Below are 26318 nucleotides of genomic sequence, written 5' to 3' on the forward strand. Positions count from 1 at the left end.
TTGCAGGTGTCAAGTGCACTACAGCGGATACCCTCAAGACAAAGTGTCCTGAGGAAATGCCCTTGCAGATTCAGTACTAGAAAGATTTGCTCAGTCAAGTACTGTGACTTCTGATCAAGTCACATGTATTCTCGCGTTTTATAGTATTATTTTATTGTGAGGACATGGAGTTGGGAAAACCTTTTAAATTCATTTGTATGTTGTGCCTTTATGATTTTTTTAATGCAAAAATCGAATAAAGATACTACTACTACTGATGCTGCTATGCATGTTGTACAAACACATTTGCTTTCCGTGCCTTCTTTGAAAGGTTTGTCTTTTTGCAGGAAAGAGTCTGAGATCAGTGACAAATAATATTTGATCTAGCACAAGTATGAAAGAAACCCCAAAGGAGATCGGAGAGACGGCTAGGGGCATGTGGTTGCAATGACTTTTCTACTCCCCAACCTTGCATAGTTGCATCCCCACTCACAGCAGTGAGTTTTGACTGATATTGTAAAGACTCTTCAGTCAAGCTCTGACCAAGGTGCTTCAGTATGATTCTTCATAGGGCATTTGAAAACATGAACTTGCACTGCCCCAACAGTGATGGCAACCAACACAAACACTGGTTTCGAAGTTTCTCTACATGCAGAAGAAATAACAGAGAGACTTAGCAGTGAGGCTTGTTTGGATTCCGTACCACAAGCATATGTTTCAGTTTCTGCTATTTCAACTCTGAATCATTCCTCTTCATTCTGGCGTGCCACGGTAACTTCACCGCTACAAAGCCCCAAGCTAACCAACATAGTGGAAAGTTTTGAAAATGATCAACTGCCACACTGGGTATGGAATTGGATTATAATTTCAGGAGTTACCTTTATTTTATGGATTTTAACTGTAGAAATGTTCTACACATTGTAAGTATCTTACAGAAGAATAGACTCCAGATTCAGCGAACATGAAATTACAACCACATTTGAAGGACTTTATTACCTGTTAGCATAACACTGAATCCACTGTATCTTTTGGACAAAGGTCAATTATCAAATACAGGAACCTGCGGTGATGGTACGGCTATATCTTTCGTAGACATCAAGATGTGTTTAGCTAGGGAGGCTTGCTAATGCCTCTAGTGCACTGGCTATTCTTAGTGCATCATAATTTGAAGAAAATGTTGTCCACTTTTGCTATGGTCCTAAATAAGGTGTGCAAGTGTTTTATTTTCTACAGCAGCCTGTAGCGAATACAAATGTTATAGTTCCAACAAAAAAAACACTGTGCAATTTATTTACCTGCTTTTATTAAATTCTGTATGACATTAGGGTATACTTTTTGGGATACTTTTATTTCCTTAACCATCACCTGTGGATCTGAATTTTGGCTAGTATAGGGTTCTATTTTCTGCCTGCATGCATCCCAGTAAAATCATATAACTGAATAATACTGTTCAGCACACATGTTGCAACACTTAGATAATAGTACTGTGTTACCATCCACAGTGTTGCTCATTTTCCTGACTGTTCTCGAAAAAGGAATCATTCAGACAAAAAATTAAGAGGACGTGTAAATAGTGGTACCTTTCCGGCAGGATTATATGTACAATGGTGAGGTAAATTAAGAGATTTAATCAAATGAATGCAATAAACGTTAGAGAGAATATTCCTGGTCCATTAGCTATTGAATTAGATGCTAAAGACATTCCAATTTATGTTGTTCAGTATTCCGTAGGGATATTGAAACTTTTAGGACTCACACTCCACAGCCCATCAACACAAATGACTTAAATCCGTTTAAGGCCCAGTTCTTCTGAAAAGAAACGTGAACTATAAACCATGACACTTCTTATATAGATTAACGCTAAATATGCCTATACCCAACAACAATAGTGCACATCTGATTGAATGATAAGGCAAACTTGCTTCTATTTTATTGTTAATAACATGATGCATAACATGTGAACAGGCTAGGAGTTGGTTCCTGTGCCCCCGATGTAGATGTCTTCTCTCAGAGTAACAATTACAAACATTTGCAATCACGGATTTAAATTGAGATTTAAAGACCTTAAAGAAAAGAAAAGATACTATTCCATGCAATGGATACTGCTTTGTTTGAAACATACCTTTTTAGTGCACATCAATGTGTAACAGCATGCAGAGACGCGTCCTACATCCCACTGTCTACACAACAAATAGGAGGTTAAAATATGTGTTTTGGGTGAACAACCTCGGATTATTTGGGTGGTTCAAGGTGTTATTTCTTTTACCATATTCAGTTTCTGGTACACAGGTGGTTCAAAAGCAGATTGATTAGTGTGGTATCAGAAATTACACTAGTCAGTTATTTATCATTATTGTGAATTACCTTATCAATATTACTGCTTAATAGATGATGAGCATGTGCCAATTAGCACCAATGATTGTAAAAATCATTTGGATAACACATAAAACTGACATGGTCACCATGTATTCAGAATGTGCTTTTGAAAAATATAGGATGCAAAAGATTCAGATGGTCCCTTCTCCAGATCTCATACAGAGTTATGCTTTATTACTAGAAAAAAGAGCAAGGACTATTCATGTTAAAGAAACAAGTAATTATCTGCAAATGAGAATAACATATTGCAAATGTCTCAACAGCCAGACAGTGTTACAGGGTGACAATCTTCCCACCACAAGTGGAAACGAATTAATCTTAGATTGCGCAACATTCAATTTAATAAGCTGAACTTTGCTAAACTTGCTAAATATATGGTGGGTCCACTTGCTAAACAGATGGTGCTTCTTATCAAATAAGATATTAGTCACGTTTCTCCTCTAACTTCAATAGTGAATTGGCTCAGCAAATAGCTTCATTACTTCCATCTACTTACCAGGCTCGAGTGGGTGATCGTTTCTTTTTTTAGGCTTGTAGGACAACTAGAGTCTCTACAGTTTACAAGACAATCTTCACACCAAATCACACACCTTTAAAACTGCATTCTGTGGAGTCAGTACCATTTATGGAACAATAACTTGATATTTGTTCCCAGGAATAAGGCCTCTCTTGCTGAATGGCATGACAGTACTCCCAGGTCTACTGTACTGGAAACAAATAGTCCCTCATACCCACATGTATGTCAATGCCAGCATATCCTTGGAATGTATTCCAGAGGAGATTTAAAAAAAATGTTTTAATGAACATTACACTCCTTCTATAAAAGGAAACAAGCACCTGAATTAGGCCCTGTTTTAGATGCAGAATCGGTTAAGAAATAATTGCGCTTTATGTGTCTTTGAGTGAAAATTAACTATTGATGGTAAATCACTTCCTGTGGTCATCTCCCCTTATCATTCATCTTGAGGGATGTGAAATATTCACCTGGTCTGATCTCACAACTGCTGCATGTGAACCAAATCTGGGATCTGAAATGGCAGACACTGCCTTCTCTTTAGTCTCATCTGCTGCAAATGGGACACTCAAAGAGGTGATGAAAGTCATGAGCAACATGGTTGCCGTATGCTCTTCCAAGCTCCATGAGGATACAAGCAGCTCTTTAAAACACAAATCTGGTTCAACATTGGCCACGCCAACACCATCAGATGCTGAAACTGATCAAGTTACTGAAGAGCGAGCAAAATCCAATTCTCATTTTGAAAAACACCTGGGTGCAATTACTGGCTACAGTTTCTTAAGTGACAAAGAATCTGCCACTACAAGTCCCTCACCAGCCAACCAGATTCATGTTTTGCATCTGTGGCGTTCCTGACCATTCAACTTACGATTAGGCTTTTGACATTGCATTTCAATCGAAAGCTGGATAAACTTTATTCACTGATAACCACCACCTATGGTATGATTCTCTGGCAAGGTAGCAGGACTCCCAAACTCTTGATGATCTGGACGTTTCATTAAGCACCGAAGATTCCTACTATAACTCAATAAGTATTAATTGGAACATTCCGGACTTCATTTTTCTGATTGGTAAATGATTACAATCATTCAGTCCTAGTTTGGAGAGCAACATTCCGATAGATTTAAATGTGCACGTTACAATTTCATTTTGAAATGTTCAACTCAAATAACGCACACTCGCCTTCACTGAACAATAGCGGGGGTGTAAAAAAAAGTTTGAATTGTGCTTATTTGCATATATTTGCATTCTTCATTTTCTACCATTATTCTCTAAACATAAAAGTTAGGATTTAGGGGTGTTGCTAATATCACCACTTGTAACCCACAACATGCAATGCATATGTACTAATAAAACCATATTTCAATTGTTTTCTGTTATATGAGGTTTTTCGGTCTGCTCGGATGCAAAATATATGAAAGTAAATTAATCTTATCAAGAGTTTAACATTGCATGTATTTGGTTATATTACGTGAATGCTTAATACAGTATTAAATCACATACAAAGTTCATGTACAGACGGCCTCATTCAAGTACAAGTCTCAAAGTGTGTTTGATGACTTCTGAGGGAGGCTGAAAATAGCCTTCACATATTTTTTCTAGGTTAAGTGTACAAAAAACCTGGACTTTGTAGCTCAGGAAGGGATTTTGAAGATTAGGTTGGTCAGCTGAGCACCCTGCCAATCAACTCACGGCTTCTGATCCAAGAGGTAGGGGGTAATTTTTATGAAGCATATTTCTAACAAGGTAGAAGAAATTCAAATGCAGGTTCTTGTTAGTTCTGAAAAGAAATGTTAGGCATTTACTAAATGTTACATTTTTCATATTGGTTTGTGCCAATGTGTTTCAAATATCCTCAAAAATTGCCTTGCGCCTCGTATTGTGTAGGTCTGTGTAAAATAAACAGTTGTAAATTCAAAATATATTTGTGATTGCCTGACTTCAGAGCAAAGGGAGGATCCCACATATCTAAAACATACCCTTCATAGCCCCTGGTACGTTATATTAAAAAAAAAAATTAAAAAAAAATTAAAGACTCAGACATGGCCCATCTTAATGGAATATGCCCATGGGAGGGTTGATGAGATCACCGTCTATTTCCCAGCTCATAGTAAGCAGATTTCTGCTTTGGAATTAGCTCGGGTATTGCCAATAGCACAATCCAGTTATGGCATCACAATATTTGCTTCTCTTTTGCATGTATAACTTGGAGGTGCTTTAGCTAGATATCACCCAATGCCATGGACTCTTCCATTGTACCTCTACTGGCTCACACCAGCCTCTTTTAATCAGTATCTCTTGCATCACATTAGATATTTGCAAGGGGCTCAAAAGCCATCACACACATCATGGAGCATAATTTCAACAGGGCTTTACGCCTTTATCTAGGCATCTTCCGCTCACATGAGGCTCTTTCCCCAAACGTTTCTACTACCTCCTCACTAAACTTCGAAAATGTGTGCAGCATTAATTGCTCTCATCAAGTTCCTCTTGGGAATTTTAAGATAAAAGTTGCATTGTTCCTGGAAGTCATAATTGTCTAACTGTTCAAGGCAGTCCTATCTTATCCTGGGTTCTGGAGGACCTACCTCAAGAACCTTTAGGTTAATGTCAGTAAACAATGAGGCAGCAAATATGTCATTCTAATTGAATGTAACCAGAGTGAAGTCACAGGGTAATGAATCATCATGTTATGCACTGTATTCTTAGCTTCAGGGCACCATCTTTCAGATCCTGTTAAAAAGCGGAGCCATGACCATGCTAGTTGGTGTGTTCCTTCTCCTTAACAAACTATTTCCTCAAATGGAAACCACAGAGTAAAGAAAGAAGATAGATTTTGACAGCTTGTGTGGGTAAAATCTTTGTAATAGTATGCAATGTGCTCTATCAGTTTTGTTTGCCTCCGGCAAGGGATGACATTATTTTCTGCATTACATTCGACCTGTTATTAGGGAATTACTCCTTCTGATCGTCCTTTCATTTGATGCTTTTGTAGCAAGCATGTTTAGCTTTCGGAAATAATGCTTTTTCATCTCCCACAATTGTAGGTAGAGTCACCAAAAACACCGGTTTATTGGTCTGCTAATTCCTTATGTGTGAGCTCTTAAGGGCTCTTGAGATACAGAATACTATACGCAACCGACAACTGCCCTATCCCAGCCTGTGTCCACTTTCACAGTTGCCATGCCTTGTGCGACCCAGCTGTTGGATTTACAGCTAGTGATGTAGGAAATGCTTAAACTTACATCTCTGGTCTTGTTAAAGATTACTCCCATTTAACATGATTGCTGGATAAGAATCTTTCCCTTAAAGCTTCAGGTAAGCCATATTAAAAAAGCATTGACTCGCTAACAGCTGTACAACCACTGGAGTCTCCATGAAGCTTCATCTAGGACAAGTGTTGTCCCATCCCTAGAAACCTAGTCAAATATGCCACATGACACTAATGAAATTCATTTTCAGCTTCCAATTTTCAATACCAAATATCACAAAACTGCAATCCGTGTCGATCAAAACAACCTGAGCTAGAACACTGGTTTTGCAACCATGTGTTAGCGTGTGATGTGGCTCAAATTAATGGTCCAAAATGTTACTTTTTAACCTAATATTGGAGATATTGATCTTGCTGTCATATAGGTCTGCAATTCAATCTGCCCCGGTTTAGAGTTAGCTGTTACAGGAAAACGGCCACATGTGGTAGTCGCGAGCTACAGAAACAAGAGAGGGTGAGAGAGAGAAAGCAAGAGAGAGAGCAAGAGAAGGACTTTTATAGTTCCCAAGACCCAGTAAACAACCCCTTAGACAAGGAAGGTCCCCTAGGAACTGAACTTTCTTATCTACAGAACGTTGTTGATAGAATAAGCATGGTTGGTGATGAACCACGTAAGCTCAAACTACATCATAATGTCAGATGGTAGCTACACTCTGACGTATTTTGAAAACATGTGAAAAAAATAGAACCCAAACATTTTCATTGGCATGAAACAAACACTTTCATTGGCTCCTATTATCATCCACTGTCCCCAGAGAAGAAATGAGACAACAGTTCGTTTTCAAAAACATTTAACTACCTCGGTCCAAGGCACAGGTCACCATCCCCAACAACGAATGGGTAACGAATCAAGAACAAGAGAAACAGAGATAGAGAAATAAAAGCCCAAATACAGAAAGGGGTACTATGATTATCTAAAGAGATGACAGAAGAGACGTAAAAGCATAAAAACAAGAAGGTGAATCAGAAATAAACACATGAAGGAACAGAGGACACTAAGCAGAAAGAAAAACCTGGAATAACAGTGACTAAGGAAATAGAGCCAGGGAACAGAATGGAGAGCAAAAAAAAAAGAGCAACAAAAGAAGAGCGCTAGAAAACGGAGAATCGAGAACAAGGAAGGGGGTTACAGATTACATAAGCCACTGCTACATTGTAGCTCAGTCTGCTTTAGTAGTAAAAGAGAATCTGTTTCAAGGACTTTGTTGTCCTGAAACACAAATTAACACAATGTGCAGTCACCATAACAATTGTATAACCGAGGACTAGCTCAGCACTCACTTTTGTTTTAGTCTGAGCTGCATTATTGTGACCGGAATTGAGACCAGCACTGTGATAAGTTATCCCCTTCTCTGGCCTTTGGTCCTTGAAATGCCCTCTTACTATACTATCAACACACGAGCTCACTATGGGCGGGGGGAGGTGGGGGGGGATTTCCCAGTGGTAGTCCCTCAGTCCTCCTCCCACTTAGATCACTGCAGGTAGTGTATCAGCCTTGAAAGATGGCTCCTACCAATCTGAATAATTTTGGCAGCTTTTCAAACTAGCATTTTGTTCTAACATGGACAAAGACACATACTTAGGCTATGACCAGGCCATCATGGATCTTGGTCTGGTTGCTCAGTAGGCCATATACCCACTCCAGGAATGTTATTTGCCCTAAGGGTCGCAGGTTCGAAAACTGGTGAGGTCACTCAGCTTGTGATCAATCGGCGGTCAATAAAATGACCACCAATGAGTTGGGTAACAAAAATCTGTAATTCAGTGACAAGATGCCACAAGAGGCAAAAGTGCACTTTACAAATGCACCTTATGTTAATGGGTCTTCCACAAGCTTCGCTTGTAATCATATTCTAGCAGTATATAAAACTGAACAGCATTTGACTATACTACAACTCTTTGGCTGCTGTTTTGACCGGGCACGTTCTTAGCTCCAGAGTATTCCTTCAAGCTCCAGGTCTGTTGGCATTGAATGGTGTTGAACATCCACTAAAGTAAATCAATTTCAACAACTTCAGTGTTAAAGATGCATTGACTAGTACTGGTCTTGCAATCAGGACACAACATCAAGAAGGTTGCCTACGGCTACCTGTTTGTTTGCATGCATTTCTCCTTTTCCTTTCTTTCCACCCTTTCGTATGCATGCGCAGTTCTTAGTTTTTGTTTGATGTTAACAAGGAATCTTTTATTGGCACCTAATCGCAAATGTATGCCAGTGTTCCTGCTGGCTGTATGGGACAGTACATGCACATGTGCGCAATAATGGACATTCACTAGCAATTGTACCGTAGAAGACTCTCAATTAGTGCACTCTGAAGTACTTATCGTAGCCCCTTACCCTCTCCTTTCTGCCCTTCCACCTTTTGCTTCCCTACTGGAGAATTGTCGTACACGTACCTGTCAGTCGCACTTTCGATCACTGTATACATTGCTTGAGCGTGAACTCTAGATGTGCTATACATCTATGATGTGCCTTATATGCCAAATAAAATGCCCAACATTGCTTGCTTTTACGTAGAACTTGTACTGTATTCATCTTAAAACCCAATAAAATAGATTCACACAAAAAAAAAAAACAAGAAGGTTGCCTACAACTTAGACATTCTGATTCCAGCGCCACTACTTTCCTAGAAAGCATCCTTCTACTTTCCTAGAAAGCATCCTTCTACATCCTATCGAGCTATCAGCTTACACCATGTGGATTCTCAAATCGACTGCCTTCGCTTCTTTTAAAGAGGTTTAGAATCGACCTTTGAATCTATGGCCTCAGATAGGGTCAGAACCACTCCACTGGAGGATTACAATCAGGAAATAAAGAGATGAAAACGAAATAGGAAAACCAGAGGATGGAATAGAAGCAGAGATAAGAAATACAGAGACAGAACCAGAAACCGGAGACAGATACAGGTAACCCCAGGTGGTGCCATCCAAAGCTCCCAAAGGTGCTCTCAGAAGCTCAAGGTGTGTACGAAGAAACTCACAAATAAGCTCACAGAAACTCATGCGTTTTCTGAAGTTGAAGAGGAAACATCAGAAACTGATAGCAACGAGTACTCATGGTCTGCTACATACCATTGAACATGCTCATTTGCAGACATTTAACGCTATCTCCCACAGCTGAGGACCTAATCCCCAAACCGCCCACCACAATTACCTGGGCAAAGTACAAGTTCATCAGGCTGAACGTGAAGAACTGCAAGCACACAGGAAAGCAGTACAGGAGCCAAAAAAGGAAAGGGCAGAGATGGTTGGCCTGTAGCGTGTTCTTGAAGTAGAAGGAGAAGAGGGTGGCCCGCAATGCCGCCCAGAGGAGGCAGAGTGAGAGAAACACTGTCTGATAGCTCAGCTTCTTGTGACGGTAAAGCAGCACCAGCCAGAGTTGGGTGTAGATAAACAGAAAAAGCAGGAGGTACAGCGTCATGTACAGAGAGGTGAGGCCAATCTTAACTGCTGGTGGTAAAGCCGGATGCAGAGGCTCAGGAGGTACCATCTCGGAGAGATTGTTTGAGGGAGGAGTTCTATGCATATCAGGGAGCTTCTCGCAGGCCAGGAAACCTAAAACAGAAAGTGCATAGGATACCTCTCAATTTGCTTCAAAGACAGAGGTACTTAAAACAAATGTAAATAAATCTTATCCAAAACCATAACTTCATGTCCAAGCTGAGCCACATACTCAGCCACCGACACACCAGAGCTATATCGAAGCTGCATAATGAATGCGCAGAATATGAGGACTTTGCAGGATGAATCACCTACAAGCTTGAGAGTCCCAGTCCTGTCCATGGGTGTCTTTGGGCCACAGCAGCTCCTTATGAAGAAGAGAACACTCTTGGCAAAAGACAGAGGCCGAAAAGGAAGAGTGGGTGAATTGTTTTGAACAAGCCAACATTCAAATTCAAATAAACCATCAATGTTGTGCCTGGAGACCCCACTGATGAATCACTTTAGCTTCCACAAGTGTTTGGCACCACACAGGCACCTGGTTACAATGTATCCATATCCCGTTTATCCAGAAGGGAACAGGATAATCAGGTGGCGACCCAGAGGCTTCCCAAATGTGAAGTCCAAATCTCCAGGCTAAATGTGATCAAGTGAATCTCTGCTCAGCTCAGTCTAAATCAGAAGCAAACCACCAGGCACTGGCTCCCAGCATGCTGAAAACTAAGCACTGTTCCAAGCCCGGCCCTTCGATGTCTTTTAAAGCAAACAAGTTGCCTGTGTGCAGAGTACAGGATGCCGTATTCAATGGCCCGCTATGACTTCAGTTTCCAGTTTGAGCCAGACAGGACTGCTGCTCTCACAACTGGGAGCTCCACCACATGACCTCCAAGCAGGTGACTGAAAAAAGCAAGAAATAAATCAGGTGAGGTTCTCTTATTAGCGTTGAAGTAAGACCTAATAAAAATAAAACAGTCAGGAGGAATTGATTTGCGTTAAGTTATGTAGGCCTTCTAAAATGCAAAGTCTCCCATTCATTCAGCCTTTTTGCATGGTGTTTGTGATTGTTCACCGTATCTTACTTAATGGTTACTTCATTATGGTTTTGGTCAGACTGGAGTGCTGCAGGGAGAGAGGCTGGGTAAATGTTGCCAATATTTAAAGAAACTTAAAAAAAAGGATGGGAAGAACATTGACAAATGTAGACATGAAGTTGCATGCATGCCCTATGCTATGTCAAATTCTATTAGTAAAATATCCAATTATGCTCCGGTTAGCATTTTGCTTTCACGATTTTAAAACAAAAAAACCTTTAATTAAAAAAATTAAAATAAAACATACTTCACATACGAGCCAATAACTTTCCAAATACTAGAAAAAAGGTTCAAATCTAGATTTTAAAGTTGCTCGCCATTAATATATCACAGAACACAGTTTAATATATATGTTGGTTTGCTACAAACGTGACGCTTTTGAAAATGGGACAAGTTAAGGCTGTAAAATTAATTTGATCTCTAAGAAAAATGACAGCATATCTTCAAAGATAACCCTCACTTAAATTCAGTAGACACATACTGTGTCTAATTGTGTCACTATGGCCTAAAGTGCCAGCGCAAACTCAATCACCCGAGTCGATCAAAACCCTGTTCCCTGTGCAGAAAAATATGGCCTATGAAGAACGTTTTTATTTAGGTCACAAAGATGGGCCTTCAGAAGCTGGCAAATGGCGCTCTAAACTCTGTATGCCAGGTGAATAAGGGGTTTGTTTTAATGCTTTACCTCTGCATCAGCCCATCACATTTCAGCAACTGTGCTTAATGCCCAATAAAGCTCTGCTCATAGCATTCTTGTGTGCAATCACTAGCACTTTACATTGTGAATTGATATTACCAGTGTTCTCCAGATCCACAACTTATTTTTTTGTTATAATGGAAGCATCCAAACATTTGAGTATAACTAAAAATCCGATCACACCATCACCTTGAAAAATGAAACGCATAAAATACAAGTCAGAGTGTAAGGCCTCCATGGACAATTAACTGGTAACTGTAAAGCGCGTCTCAAAAGAGATCACTCCAGGACTTGCGTTATACCTCAGGCTTTTGTCACCCAAACAGGGCCAGAGGAGATAAACAAAGAAGCAGTTCTTTATCCCTTTTGTATAACGGTCTGCTCCCTTTTCCCTAATAAAACAGTGTCCCTGATTACTGCTTACTTCTGCTTCGCCTTTACACCTTCAAAATGCACATTCTAATTCCCAGTGTCACAATAGTAAATTTCCAAATAGGTATACTGGGAGACCTCTTCTTTTCCTACGCCTGGTGTACGAAGTCCATGTACAATATCAGTTGGTGTGCAAAAGCACAGAGTAGTTTGCAACCTGGGCTTAATGCAACAATGCGACTAATGTATTATTCTGTTGCACTTCAAAATGTAAATTCAAAGGAGATCGCAATACCTCAATCCTCGTTAATATTCATGAGGGGGGAAGCATTTTGCAACTCCTACGAATGGCAGAACGCAGGGATTTAGACCTACGAGGACAGCAGACATCCATCCCTGTGTTCCCATTTCCTAGAAGTGAACATTTAAAAAAAAAAAAAAAATTTAAACCCTGTCCCTCAAAGGAACAGGGGTTTGTGGTTAGACCACCTTCTCCAGCCGAGCCTGCTGCTACCGCATTTAACAAGGTGGACCTTTTCCACTTTGCAAGTCAGCCTCTACTTCTTTGGTGTCGGTAAATGATCAATGCATTGAAACTGCAAATGTGGTCACAAACATAAAACATTGCCCTTGGAACTGAAAGTAAGAGGGGAGGTCGCCCCTTTCATGTCCCCTCCTATTGTGATTAGGAAGAAGTCACAAAGTGCACCTCCAACTTCCAAAGTATCTCAATTACACTGTGGGGAAAAAAAGTTGTAGTTCCAAAGCCTGTGAATATGCAAATTGCAAGCTTTGCAACTGCAAAACAGTATCATAGATTCGCCCTTTAGACCGCTTAAATTATTATGATAATTGGATTATTTCTCATTAAAAAAATATAGGTTTTTTGTCTTAGCCGACTCAATAACATAATTGCAGATTACAAAATATTGATCAAAACCCACAATTGTCTTCGATATCCCACTGCCCATCCTATACAAATAACCTTATCTGCATCCATTAAAAAGTAAACGAGGATCCCCCATGCACGGAGGAAGCAATATGAATTTCCCACTAATCTAAGAATATCTGCAATGTCTGTTAAACAAGAGTGGGTCTTGCCTCCATGCTTGCTGTAAACCATTAGTTACGTCAATCTTGCATGTGAGCGTACCTTTTTCTATTACAATTTCACAACAGTGGCTGATGCATCTTTGAGTAAAAGCTGAAGCATTCCCTAAACTCTGGTAAAAGAACATGCCTGTCCACACCGTCAAAAGTAGCCTGGAAGTCCATAAAGCAGCAACATGAGTTCCTTTTGGATTGGATTGTTCAATTTACCCTTCGTTCCAATAGAAGGGTGAAACCAAATGTGATTAAGTGGGGAACCTGCCCACAAGACTCAGTTTTCAAAGATCTCAAAAGTAAAATGCAAGCCCTTCATTAACTTCTCAGTGGAATCTAAAAGGGAGAAGGACCACCTTCATTTAAAAATATTATTAAGCTGGGAATGTCCCGCGATTCGATCGCTATTGGAGGGGGCTACAACTAAGCTCCAAACCGCACTGGGGAAAACTCGGACCCTCACGCCTCAGGTGGGCCTACTGAACATATGGGAGGATACAGACCTCACGGAAATAGAGCAGCAGATGGTGACGCTGGGCTTCACCCTGGTCAAGCGGGAAATAGCGCGCCACTGGGGGGCTACAGGGGTGCCATCCATACGGACATGGGTACAGGAATTAGACAGATGTATGGTAGCTGAAAAGGAAGTCTTCATAATTCGGGGATGCCCTAGAAAGTGGGAAAAGAAATGGAAAAGCGTGGAATAGATACAGAGGGTCCCTATGTACATCCCCACTGGCAGATCTGGCGATGCGACGGAAAGAACTTAAGGGAGTGTTGAACCAAGGAATGTAATTTGTTATACGTTATTCAGAAAAATTCTTTATGTTGCTGCCGCTACAAATATAACCCTGTATGTGCAACTGACAAAATCAATAAAATGTTATCCCCAAAAAAATATATATATATCATTAAGCAGTGATTCACAACACAGATTCAAAATGTTACCTGACGTAACCAGGAGGTTAAAGGGAGGAGGTGGAGTGAGGATGGAAATGCTGACCACTACCATGCTACAGTTTCCTGATGACAGTTAAAAGTCTCTTTAAAAGAGGTGCAAGCATTTGTTTCAGCGTTTACTATTTTAACAAATTTAACAACTCTCTGTGATGCTTTATACACAAACAAAAGAGGCACCCACAACCTGGTCAAGTTATCGTGAAACTCGTTTAAATAGGGATTTTAGATCTGTGGTCAAAATATGAATTTCTGCAGCAGAAGCCGATCGCAACTCCTGGATATTAGCTTGTTTGCTGTCATGAAGAGCCACTTGGGCTGACCACTGGCTATCACATCTTTGAAACCTCATATGCTATCAGTGGCCCACTGGGATATCTTGGACTATGCACTTGATTCCCCAGAGAAATGACTTGGAAATCATCACAAAGCCCCGGTACTCTAGACATAGTATCGAAAAGGAACACAGACTTCAGAGTGACCTTATATGAAGACATTTGAGAAAATCGCAGGAACATATTCTGTCAGTGCATATTTCAGCTTATTATTTCACAATGAAACTGAAAGGTAGTCAAGTAGACGACTACATGTAAACAAATTTTAAATAAATGTTCACTCAAGCAATTGGCCACTTTGCTGCACTGCTACAATAAAATAGCCATTAAGCAATCCACTCATACCAAGTTACATTGCAAACCACCAAGCCTTTGGGTCCAAAAATCAAACATACGTCTTACCAAACCTCTCTTGATAGAAGACAAAAAAGTGCACGGCACGACACAATTTATTTATTTTAAGTTTTATGTTTTTGTTTCTTTGTTTACTAGAAGTTATTGACTGCTCAGTTTTCAACTCCTACTCTATTCACTGTATTGCTTGATGTACAATTTCACAAATAAAATCTTTACGTTCACCTCAGAAACACTGTGTGATTGAATCTTCAAATCTAAAAATGATCCCCAACACATTTCGGGCGGATTTCAGTTCCCTTTTTATAAAACAGACAATGACTGCAGGATCAGATAACAAGACTTGTATTCACAAGGGAAATGTCTTCCCGACCCAACATTAGCATTGCCAATAGTTAATTTGTGTCTGGTCTCCCTCAATTTCAAGCTAACATTGGACTAGAAGGACCACCAAAGTCCATAAACCTGTTAGGTCTTTGCGAAGACTCTGTACGTTTCGTCCCAGCATTTCAATTCAAATTCCTTCCTACTGTGTATCAGCAGGCTTGTATGAAACATGTTTCTACTTTATTACGTTGTTATTAACAGAGGCTTAGAGTAAATCAATATAGGCCACAACCTAATTAAATTCATTATTAACATACACTCATATTTTGAAAAGTTTACATAGCAATGAAGCCAAGGATCTAATACATATTCCAATGTTCAGTGATGTGACGGCATATCCGCTTCAGGGTAAACGCCAGCATACAAACCAGACAGACTATTCACTGTGTCCTTACTTAAAAGAATGCACACTCAACACATCACTTAACGGGAGATCAATAATTCCTGTTAATTAGTTACCCATGTATTTCTTTTAAGCTCCATCAATAGATGAAGTGGTTGTTCTCCTGGTTTTTAAGCAGGTCATTAGAAATCACTCTACTGCATCTCAAACAAGTCCTGGTGCACACCTGTCTGATGTTAAACAGCCATTAGGGCATCTGAGGTATAGGTAACCAACAAATAAGCTATTGATTCAGGGTAGTCATTCTGCATAGTTCCCAACACTATATAAGAATCAGAACATTACCGTGTTATTTACAGTCTCCAAATTTTCCAGATTAATTATGTCATGCTACCCAAATCCTCAAAAATCCCATTGGGTTCCAAGTCACTCCTACAATACTATTAAACTGCTGTTTATGACACACAGTATTGCATATGGTGATGCCCTTCATTTTCGGGGGGGGGAAAAAACCTGCCCACTCCACCCCATAGACTCTACACTCCACAAAGCTAGGCCTTGTGGTATCTCAAAACTGCTGACTGAATTTGATGTTTTCAATCTTTATAAATGGCGCCGGTTATTTTTCAAATACTTTTAATTCAGGAAACTCGGAACAGAATTCAAAAAGGAAAAGGGAATGCAAATGCTTGCCAAGGCCTAATTTACAGAGGAATCAACAGTTTGGTCTTTTAGTTTTCTGCAACAGCAGAAGGAGCAGATTTATGGCACTACAGGAAAAGGGGGGGGGGGAGCAGCTGTGTGAGGTCAGTAGACGGCCCTCCGCCAGCACCATAAAAGCTTTTTTGTACCAAACATTGTTTCATGCAATACGCGGAATGCAGGAAATACAGCAAAAACAACCCTTAACTTCTGCTCTTCAGTTATACCACAGGAAAAATAACCCAGTTGCTGTTCTTTGGGGTGGGCAACACACTCTTGCATGAGCACTCAAACTGCAACATATACTCACCCATGATGACAAGTGTATGGTAAATGAATGCACGTTGTGCAGGTGATTTGAGACAAGTACCTCTACTCTTCCGAGTTGCATGTTTTCATCTATAGTAGGGTGGTCGGAACAGAGGATAGGGGGTACCTATTTGTTGATGAGCATGAGGAAAATTATACACATTGATACTCACAGTGAGAGTTGGTCTGCAGTGGTTCACGAAGACACTTGCACACACAGATTTTGGGATCATTACCATGAAGCCATTTTTATGTCTCCTATTCCCACTGGAAGAAAGAAGCATAATAATTTTCTGAGCGCAACCAATATATCTGCACTATAAGAGGGGCACAAAAGGGAGTGACAATTTGCCTCCTACTTTTACCCAAGAAGAAATAAAGAAATACCCTTATCCTGCATGGTCTTGAAAGGTCACCGAATTAGCTCCATTAAAGAGTCCCTTATTTGACACATTCAAATTGTTTTGAAATGGCTAAGAATTAGGCCTGATATTTCAGAGGGAGACGTGGGTCTCATTTTTTCAAGGGGTCCCTTTCCTTAAGGATACCACCACTAGAGGCATTCGAGAAGGCTATAGATTGGGATGCTTTGAGTGACCTTAAACGTGATCAGATTAAAACCCTTTTACATGATACGATCATGACAGAATATTTAAAGGCCAATTCAGCACAGAGTGGTCTTACTGTAAATAATGAACCCAGAATATTTTTAAATGTTACAGTCTTCAGAAGGAATGGTCATTATTTGGGTGGACATGTACACGCAACTGGCTTATCCCAATTTTAACAAGCATTTGCAATGCAATAGGTCTCGCATTTATAAGAGTTTGAGCTATTGGCATTGTAAAATTACAATGCCTTTTATTTATGTTTTGGTTTTAAAACAAATAAAAGGCATTGTCATTTACAATGTCAGTAGCATAAACTCGCATAAAACTGGGGCGACATTTAGGGGGAGCTGCGATCTGCGTCTGTCCCAGGTAAAGAATGCAGGCCCTGGTTTCTAATTATAAAATGTGTCATTCCTGTGAATAAAAAAATGCTCGTTTATTAGGCAGGGCCAGGTGTTCACTTGCTTGTCTTATCAAGACCGCATTTGCATTTTATTACCTGCTCTTTTCTCACATGAAGTCACAACCCAGCGACATTCCCGGCATAGCTCTCGTGGCGACACCACCCTCAGGGCGTGAGCCATTCCCCAAGACCCCGTAATTTCCCTTTTAAATGGCTCCTCGAAATCGGCGCATTTTTGCAACCCGGCCCTTGTTTCGTTAAACTTGGTAAGAAAACATTAATGGTGAGGAAAGCTCTGTGGGTTGGTGCGTCTGCTGCTGAAATTGGAACCGGATTTTCGCTCATTTGACGGACAGGAGCATTAGAACGATCCGGTTGAGTAAATACAGCATATGTTGCTTATAGTGCTACGAAGCAACAACACTGCGCCGACAAGTGCAACTGAACAGTGGATATTTTCATAAACTCCTGTATTAGGAGGAAATAATGACCAGACCCAATAGTGCAAGATGAAACGAAGCAAAAGTGATAAGTGCCCGCCGAAATAAATGACGTTTACAGGACTTACACGCACTTTAAAGATGCTGCTTTGTTTAGTCTACATTATGGTACATGTTGCAGCTAAACACTGCAATACTATAAAATATCTTTTAAAATTATATATCGAATCACCGCGTTTAATTGTCTTCCGGAAATAAACATTCTGCTTTTAGAACCTCTCTGAGCTCCGTTGCAGGGCCCGCTCAATGCAGCAGGCGCTATGCAAAAAAAGGCATCGTTATTCTTGAACAAAAGAAGCTATCCGCAGTCATAGGAGCAAAAAATGATGTATGCTATTTTGATTTTTTTAGGAATGGGTGGGTCAAAAACTAGAGGACAAAGAGATGGGAGGAGACAGGATATAAGAGGCGGGAAGAGGGAGGTGAAATCGAGTGAAGTGGTCAGTGAAGGGAAAAATGGATTTAGAATGAGAAAAAAAGAAAAAAAAGGAAGGAGCACGGAGTCAGCAGGAAGTGGGAAAGGGGTGGAAAGCCTTGCAGAAAATAAACAAGATGTTACAGCTAATCCAGGTGCACATTTAAATACTTATAAGGTCCCAAAAGCGAGACCTATTGGCTATGCCAATGCTTGTTATTACTAAAGGGGCAAAAATAAATGCAAAAGAGCTGGACTAACAAACACCCTGCCACTGTTGACACTCTAGTGGATGCACACTGCACTTACACCAACCAGTGTGGGAGGAGTTCGACATGTTAGTATCCTTAAGTGAAAAAAATCGACCACAGTGTGTTTCTTTGGGCGAACCGGATGCTTCCGTGGTAAGACTTGACTTGTGTTGGTCAGCACAAATAAGAGTAAATCAGACCCCAGCCATACCTAAAAACACACACTCTCAATTTTAATTCCACAAACATCTACTACCCGACCCTGGTAAGGAAGTTCAAAACAAAAAATCTAATTTGGTAACAGAACACCATAAAGCCCAGGGAAGAAAACATCCCAGAGGCCTGCAACCTTCAGGCGACACCACACGCAAGCCCTCTCGTAAATGAATGTGGGCGTGCCCTTCAGTTTCTGGAAGTTGTAAAGGTCAGACCCCGCAAAGCTACTTTGAAAACAGCCAGAAATACAGGCATAAGTGTAAGCAGAATGACAAAATAAGTGAGTTTGAGGCAAACAAGCGCCATTTCCCGGTAGTTGACTGCACTGGCAACAAAAGTCTGTGCTCCATGAGAATTTACAGGAATACAGCTCATATGTTGTCTATTAAACTTTGTAAAAAGCTAACTAACTCTGGCTGTCCCATTTTGTTTGAATTCTGGGCCCTCCGAGTATTTATTATTTTTTTATATTAAAATGAGGCCAGCTCATCCCGTCTCTCGTGACAGGGTGTTTTGGCTTGGTAGGCAACATGATTCTGTGGTTGTAATATCCACGCCATATAAAATTAGACGGAAATATTTCCATGGCTGCTAGTGAGGATTAAAGGCAAATGCAAACCGTATGTTTCGCTGTTTGGCACTGGTTTCTACTGCTTCCCAAGTTGTGTAAGGAATAGTTTCACTGCTTCTTACACGCAGAGCGGGAAGCTGCAACGGTCATTCCTCCAGAAAGTGCTTTTTACTTTACAGAAAATACAAATAGTGGGTAAGAAACTTTGCAAACACACTTTTAGAAGAATACTACTACTCACAGAACAAGCAGGAAGGGGGTGGCAAATGGTGTTCACGGGCGCTTTGATGTCCTCAGTGGCCGCGCGGCTCACTGAAAACATCAAAGCGCCCGCGAAATGTAAGTGATCGCAATCGCGATCACACTTCAAAGCGCGGCCGTGTGGCAGGCGAAAGTGAAAGTAGTTTTGGAAGTGCAAACAGTGGCTTTTCAGGCCTCCAAATGGTGCGCGCGCCCGGGGCACATGCACTGTACTTGGAGGCCTGAAAAGCCACTGTTTGCACTTCCAAAACTCGCTTACTATAAGTCTCGCCAGAGCAGCGCTAAAGCGCTGTCTCAGGCGAGACCTAAAAACCACCAAGAGGTTATCAGACATTCATCAAGTAAAAATTCAGATGAGAGAGAACAACCTTAAGATGTGTACAAACTAAAGTTTAAAAAAAAGCTTGATAAAATACATAGGGGAATGGATGGTTATAAGAAATAACTCGCCTAAAAGGAAGTACAGAAGCTACGGAAAGATGTTAAGAAGTTTGCCCACGAAAGAGTCTATCCCCCCCTAAGGAGAGGATTATGTGAGCAGAAAGTCGAGCTGGGGAGACGATATATCCCCAGTGGATATCAGGTCATCTGAGCGACTTGGTTCACGTAGCGGGGAAGATTAGAAAAACAGAGGCGGAGGGAAACAGAGAGGCTATCTGGGCGACCCCATGAATACATTTCACTGGGTTTCTAATCTTTCTTTCAAGGCCCCCTTCACTTTCCTTATCCCCACTCCTATTTCCGGTGGCAAAAGGTGTACCCTCCTCAGTTTAGCATGGGTTACTAGATGCCACAGACTAGGCCTTTTTTAAGACGAGGCCAAAGACGAGACGGGGGAAGAAAAACAGGAACAGAGAGTACAGTGGGGGAACACTATGTCACGAGTCAGTCCCAGGAGTAGGCTCAAGGAAATGACACCAGGCACTAGCTCAGCAAATTAGTGGTTAACCTTTCAGACAGGGTGCTCACAGAAATAAAGGAGCATTGAACAAGGGACTAGGATTCATCTGCACACCTAATCTTGACAGGTTTCCTTTACGTTGTGAATTGCTGACTTCTTTAGAAAGATCAAATTGAAAGCCTTCTGCTCAAACAAAAAGAATTTGAGTGCAGACACTCACTCAGGGTTAAGGTAGAAATCCACCTTTACTACCCTAGCAATATGGTACCAACTGAAACCGTCACCTTTGAACAGGATTGAAGAGACTGATTAAACAAAGAGATACCCTTTTAACAACATGAGTAAGGAGGTGAAAATGGTTTTGGACAGACCGAGTAAAGATGACAACATAATTATAAAACCCACCGATAAGGGTGGAGCAGTGGTTGTACAAACTCAAACTATTAAGGGGGGGGGCACTGGAAATCTGCACAAAGGAGCACCAAAATATGCAGAAAGAAAAGGCAAATTATGCAGTATAATGTGGCACTTTTTGGTAGTATTACTTCATTATTTTGTCATTTGTATACATGGTAATACTCTCCAAGCAAAGATTTCATCTCATTACTACCAGTTTAACAATCAAATGCATAACTAAGCAACTAAAATGACCAGCTAACTCCTACGAAGGTCCTTCCACTGTGGACAAACACGTTGCCACCATTTCTTATTTACTTTTGATCCATTTGAGCTAGAACTTTTTTTTGTAAAAATCTGCAGATTATGGATTATGTAGGAAATCCAGAATTATGCGGGGAAAAAAAGCTGCAGTCGCAGAATCACATATTTCCAGTGGCCCCGATTATAGGGAAGAATGCTTGCACCAGCTAGGTGATCAACAGAATTATATGAGAATGAGAACTGACCCCACAGTAGCATTGACGAAAGAAATTAACATAATGGTCGAGGAGGCCAAGATGACTATGTGGATCTTCGGAGACGGATGTGGGAATTTTTTGTGGCAGATCATCCAATCATTCTTAGCTTTTATACTATTCTGACTATCCATAAGAATAGAACACCAACACCAGGCTGCACAAATGCTTCGGACATAAATTCCTTACTGGAGCTACTGTCTAAATTCAGTGACCACTTTCTCTACCGTATGGCTCCTACATCCGAGACACCAAGGATCTACTACAGCTCTTGAGAGAGATCCAATAAGATCCAGCAGAAGACTTCCATAACGGATTGGATGTGTAAAGTCTGTATACTAGCCTTCCCCCAAAAGTGGAGCTACAGGTCATTGAGGACCTCCTTTTTTCTTTGGACTGGGCTTATACCACATCAAGACACTTCTTCCTGAAGTGTATACAAACAGCCCTCAAAAATAATCTTTTTTAATTTGAAGGAACCATCTCCCTACAGGTACATGGAAAATCGATGGGCAGTACTTTCGCCCCTAGTCTACCATGCCACTAAGTGCATCAATTAGATTAGAGACTATATGGGTCGTAAAGTGGCTATGCTCCAGGGTAAGGGAAAACACAAGAGGAGAAAAACAAGCCCTAAAATAAGATGTAAGCAAATGAGTGACAATAAAGCCAACCAATCGTAACAAATGGGCGAGATTTAAGCCCACTGTAAGTTCACAACAGGTCTTTCGTAAACAGACAGCTTGCATTGTCTGGTAATTGAGACCTAAACATGTTCTCTATTAGTTTTGTTATCTTAGGATGAGCAACGACAATGTATAGCCCCAATTTGCAAATCAATTTAAAGAGCATCAAAATTCCAAACAGAAAATGTACTCCAGAGGTCTCTTTTGTTTGCTTAACATATTTCTATTCAGCCATTTCTATGGGATGTGATGGCTAGCTTTTAAAAGTTCCCACTACTCAGCTTGTGACACAGAGTTCAGAGGTGAACCTTCAGAGATGGATTCTCTAGGTTGTGATCGGTGACTAATGAAGTAAGGTAGGACAAGTCAGCTCAAAGGTGCTCTGACGCGCTTAGACCAGCTACAGGAAAGAGTATGTGTTTTAAACATTTTTTTAAACAGCACTTCTAATAAACAGAGAGCTTAGGTATGAGGGGACATTTCTGTTAACTTTCCTCTTGGACTCACCTTTCACAAAATGTTTAAAAAAATGACCCCAAGGGGACAAATTAGAGGGGATTGCAAATAAAGTAAGACTATTTCACGGACCAGGCTAAAATTCCATACAAACACCTGATCTGTGTCTCGTTGAAGTTCAGATCTTACCAAAGCTCATCCTTCTGCTTTTTCAGAAAAGATTTAGGCTGCACATATTCTCTTGCACGCTAGCCACATATTCTCTAGTAAACTGGGATCTGCCGCTCTCTTATGCATGTTGCTTGGAAGGCATCCTGTTCGTGCCAGAGGGTCCTGGTGGAACACCATTGCCTGAATACTCCTGTCCTACTGGTTCTCAAGTCCTCGCTTCGTTCAGGGAGATGCTTGTTACCTGTGCAACTCCTTCGCTAGCTGCTTAATTAGCAGAGTTGTTCCTGATCCTAAACACGGACCATGGTTTTTCAGGTCTCTCTACCAAGTCCTGTAAAAGCTAATACCTGCTTTTAAATTATCTTGGTCTCATGCAGAACAAACAAGTGGGCCGTTTCATTCAAAGCTAGTGTAAAAGGCTAAGCATCAGCAATGTCTTCTTTGGCCATTCGAAGTTTCCAGTCTCAAGAAAGTAGTATTGAAGTGGCTAAAATGCGGCAGGTATTACCAACAGTTCAAAACAAATATTAGCATGCAATTCCACACTGCCCATCATTTTTAAGCTGTATACAGTATATTTCCTCGTTTCTAGATTCCACTTCCCTTACTAGTTCCATCGTGGCCCTCCCAACCAGGGCCTACGTTATATGTTGAAACTGTAGATCTACTTGAAAAGGCCAGGGTTGCAAAATAAAAAGCAATGAAAGTCTCACAATCTCAGGTCATGATCTCAGGTCACAGAGAGCAGAGCGGCACGGGTTTATTCAGCAGTGCTACTGCCCAAGTTGCACAGACATCATTGATTAAAACGGAAAACCAATACTGCTCTCAAGGCACATACAGCAGAAATGAGAACATCATAAAAAACCGTTATCAGCATATTTGATTAAATGCCTTATAGGATTCAAGAAACAACAGCAGTAGTAGCAAGTGGACACTGACACCAAGGCAACCTCGGCATCAAGCCTTCAACTAGCATGAGTTCTCGCTCAAATTTCAACTTCAAATATATTTTGAAAATGTATTCCTTTTGTCCCCACACACGGGCTTGGCTGATCAAAGGAACACGTTTAGCTGTCAAACAAACATAATGTTGGCTAAACTGGCTTCCTCCAAACAAAACCAGGTTATTTTATGAGGAAATGAGCACAATGTTCAGCCCAAAATAGAATCTTCTCAGGTTTGGTGAATAGATGTTTTTTCCACCAACAGAAGCTTATTGTTCTAATGAATCTCTCGACGTTTACATCTTTATTGATGGGCAATTAAAACCACGTTAATGGAAACAAAAATAAGTAACTGCATGCCAGACTCAGCAATCACTGAAGAAAATATAAACACATTAGTCACGAGTCTGCTCATTAAAAATCGTGTTGAATATTTACATACATTAGACATTGCCACACTGTAATGTTAGTGAAATATTTCCCATGAATTTAATAAGCACTCAGTAGAAAGACAGTAAAAAAGGGGGAGGAGTCCTAATCATCAATTCGATGGTCGCACATAAATTAAACGTGCAGATTAAAATTGACAAACCACAAACTATGAGCTACGCTTTCCCAGCCAAAGTCACAAAAGCGACATTTATTATTAATGTTTGTATCTGTGGCGAATGAATTTTACCTAAATTACAGAGAGAAGCCTTAAAAGCATATACTCAATTGTAAGCATGCAAGATATGGAGATTAAACAGCATGGTTGTAACTGACATATGATGTAAGGATGCATAATGAAACTACTCTGTTTCTCCAATTCTTGAGTCACTAGGTGTAGTGTAAAAGGTTTAGTTCTAATCTGCACTGCTACTTTATTTGTTATATAATAACGCAAAGCATCCACAGTCCAAACATGTTCATTGCATCTAAAGCTGCATTAAGTGTGATATACAATAGGTTCTTCTAATGAGCGCTGGCTGAGTGAAGCTCCTGCAAGTGCTTTGAATATTTCTTGCTCCATGATCCTTGAACGGAATAAGAATTGCAGAAGGACGCCATTCTGTGTTGATGCTTGGTTTAGTTGGCAGAATTCAGAGCAAATTTGCACCTGAAATGTAGTGGGGTAAAGACTGGAAATATCACTAAACAATTTACACTACATGAGCTATAGCTGGTCTGGAACGTCTGTGGAAAAGCTTCCAATACATACTTTAACTCAGTGATAAATAGATAACTGCGCTATATTAAAAAGGAGGGCAACTTATGAATAGGGAGTTAAAAAAAAAAAATCTCAGTGTCAAAAGTAATAGCACGCGTGCCTTTCCACATAAAATACAAATCTGTGATCTGCATATTACAGGATGTGATTTGCAGAAGGCAGATTAACCCTCTGTGCTACTTTACGAGTCAAAACTGTGACTGGACAACACACAGAACTCCCCCAGAACAGTGTTAACTGAAGTGGTTTGCTTATCTTACGGCTATTATAATCCTCTCAAAATTGCTGGGCAAACAAAGATTTCTGCAGCTGATGGTTTAACCCAATAAGATTTTTTTAAATATAGCCTTTTTTAGACCAATTAATTTAGAACACATTTACTGTCACATGCGTCCTTGTTTCAAATTTCTTGGCAGCAGATTTTTTAAAAATAAATATGTACATTGACAGTCGGACTGTGATTTTAAAGCTATGCCCCTCGTAGCACCACTCCTCTTTAATGCCTTGACCCTCAATTTATGTGGGTTCCTGGAGTGTTTTTTTCCATCCAATTGTAACATTATTTTGGGCCATTTTCAAAATGGTTAAGTTTATGTTGGTTATTCGATTTACCACATATCGAGAAGTGATTAGTTCACCTAGCAGGTCATCGCTGACTGGAAGAACCCAGACACAGGCGAAGTAACCATGTACATGACAATCACACAGGTGTCACCCCTTCGAAAAGGTGTTGAAGGCAGGCGCACCAGGTTCTGTAATATCCCTGCGTAGGTGGTGCACCTGTTCAGAATGTTGATGGCAGTCACACAGCATTTAATCAAGGTCATCAAACAACCCCCATACAGGTCTAGGCGATATCAAATATACAAGCCTAAACACGCATTTCAACGAAATTACTGAGGTGGGTAAACCAGGTCATTAATTAAATGGCATATGAAAAAAATCAAGCAGAAGCGAACAGCTATGACACAGATAACCAAAAAAAAAATTACTATTATCGCGATAACGGAATGAAAGTGTGAATAGACATCTTCAACAGGGCTAACGATATTTGTACAAACACAATGTACAAATTAATTTAAAAAAGTTAAAAGTATTGAGGAATTTAAACTTACAGATTTCAAGAATCCTTTCTCGAGGATTACACGTACCTGTAAAATCGGTCACTTTCGACTGGAGAGCGAGAACATTACGCACGAATAGCATGAGCGTTACTTACAAGGACCATCCACAAACTCAACCCAATGTCTGTTGCATGTTATTTTGTTTTTTCAACAGCGAACATTTGTTATTTTAATACTTCCGGATCGCTTGACGGCCTATCCGACGGCTGAACGTATTCGAGGAGATGCGTGGGAGTGGGCGGAACACGTGACGTCTTAAGGGATTGGAGCATTGTCGACACCTCAACCAATCCTAGTGCTGTGCATAGAATTTTGATTTGTTGATTGGCTGTGAGGTCTCTGTGGTCTGTAAACATTGTTCGAGCCGCATACCATACCACGGTGTGTGGGTAGCAGTTTGGAGCCGGTAGCGTTTAATTCTTGATAAAATGGCCAGGATGTTTCTG

At 40.5% G+C, this 26318-nt stretch overlaps 1 protein-coding gene across 4 annotated transcripts in view; it reads right to left on the minus strand.

The window, feature by feature from the left end:
* The window catches only part of LOC146798689 (integral membrane protein GPR137-like), a 125204-nt gene extending 99118 nt beyond the window's left edge, over positions 1 to 26086 (minus strand). Inside the window, exons 1-3 of one of the 4 annotated variants that reach the window (XM_085625986.1) lie at positions 25900 to 26086; positions 9900 to 10481; positions 9298 to 9698 (exon numbers count right to left, since the gene is read on the minus strand). In XM_085625986.1, the coding sequence (XP_085482112.1) occupies positions 9298 to 9698; positions 9900 to 10032 (534 nt within the window). In that variant the 5' untranslated portion in view covers positions 10033 to 10481; positions 25900 to 26086. Of the gene's footprint in view, positions 1 to 9297; positions 9699 to 9899; positions 10482 to 16408; positions 16506 to 25863 lie in introns of those variants that run through there. The other 3 variants (XM_085625985.1, XM_085625988.1, XM_085625987.1) reach the window with 3 other exon arrangements.
* Between the last annotated feature and the right edge of the window lie 232 nt (positions 26087 to 26318).

Source organism: Triturus cristatus, chromosome 9 (assembly GCF_964204655.1).
Source record: "Triturus cristatus chromosome 9, aTriCri1.1, whole genome shotgun sequence".
Classification (NCBI taxonomy): domain Eukaryota; kingdom Metazoa; phylum Chordata; class Amphibia; order Caudata; family Salamandridae; genus Triturus; species Triturus cristatus.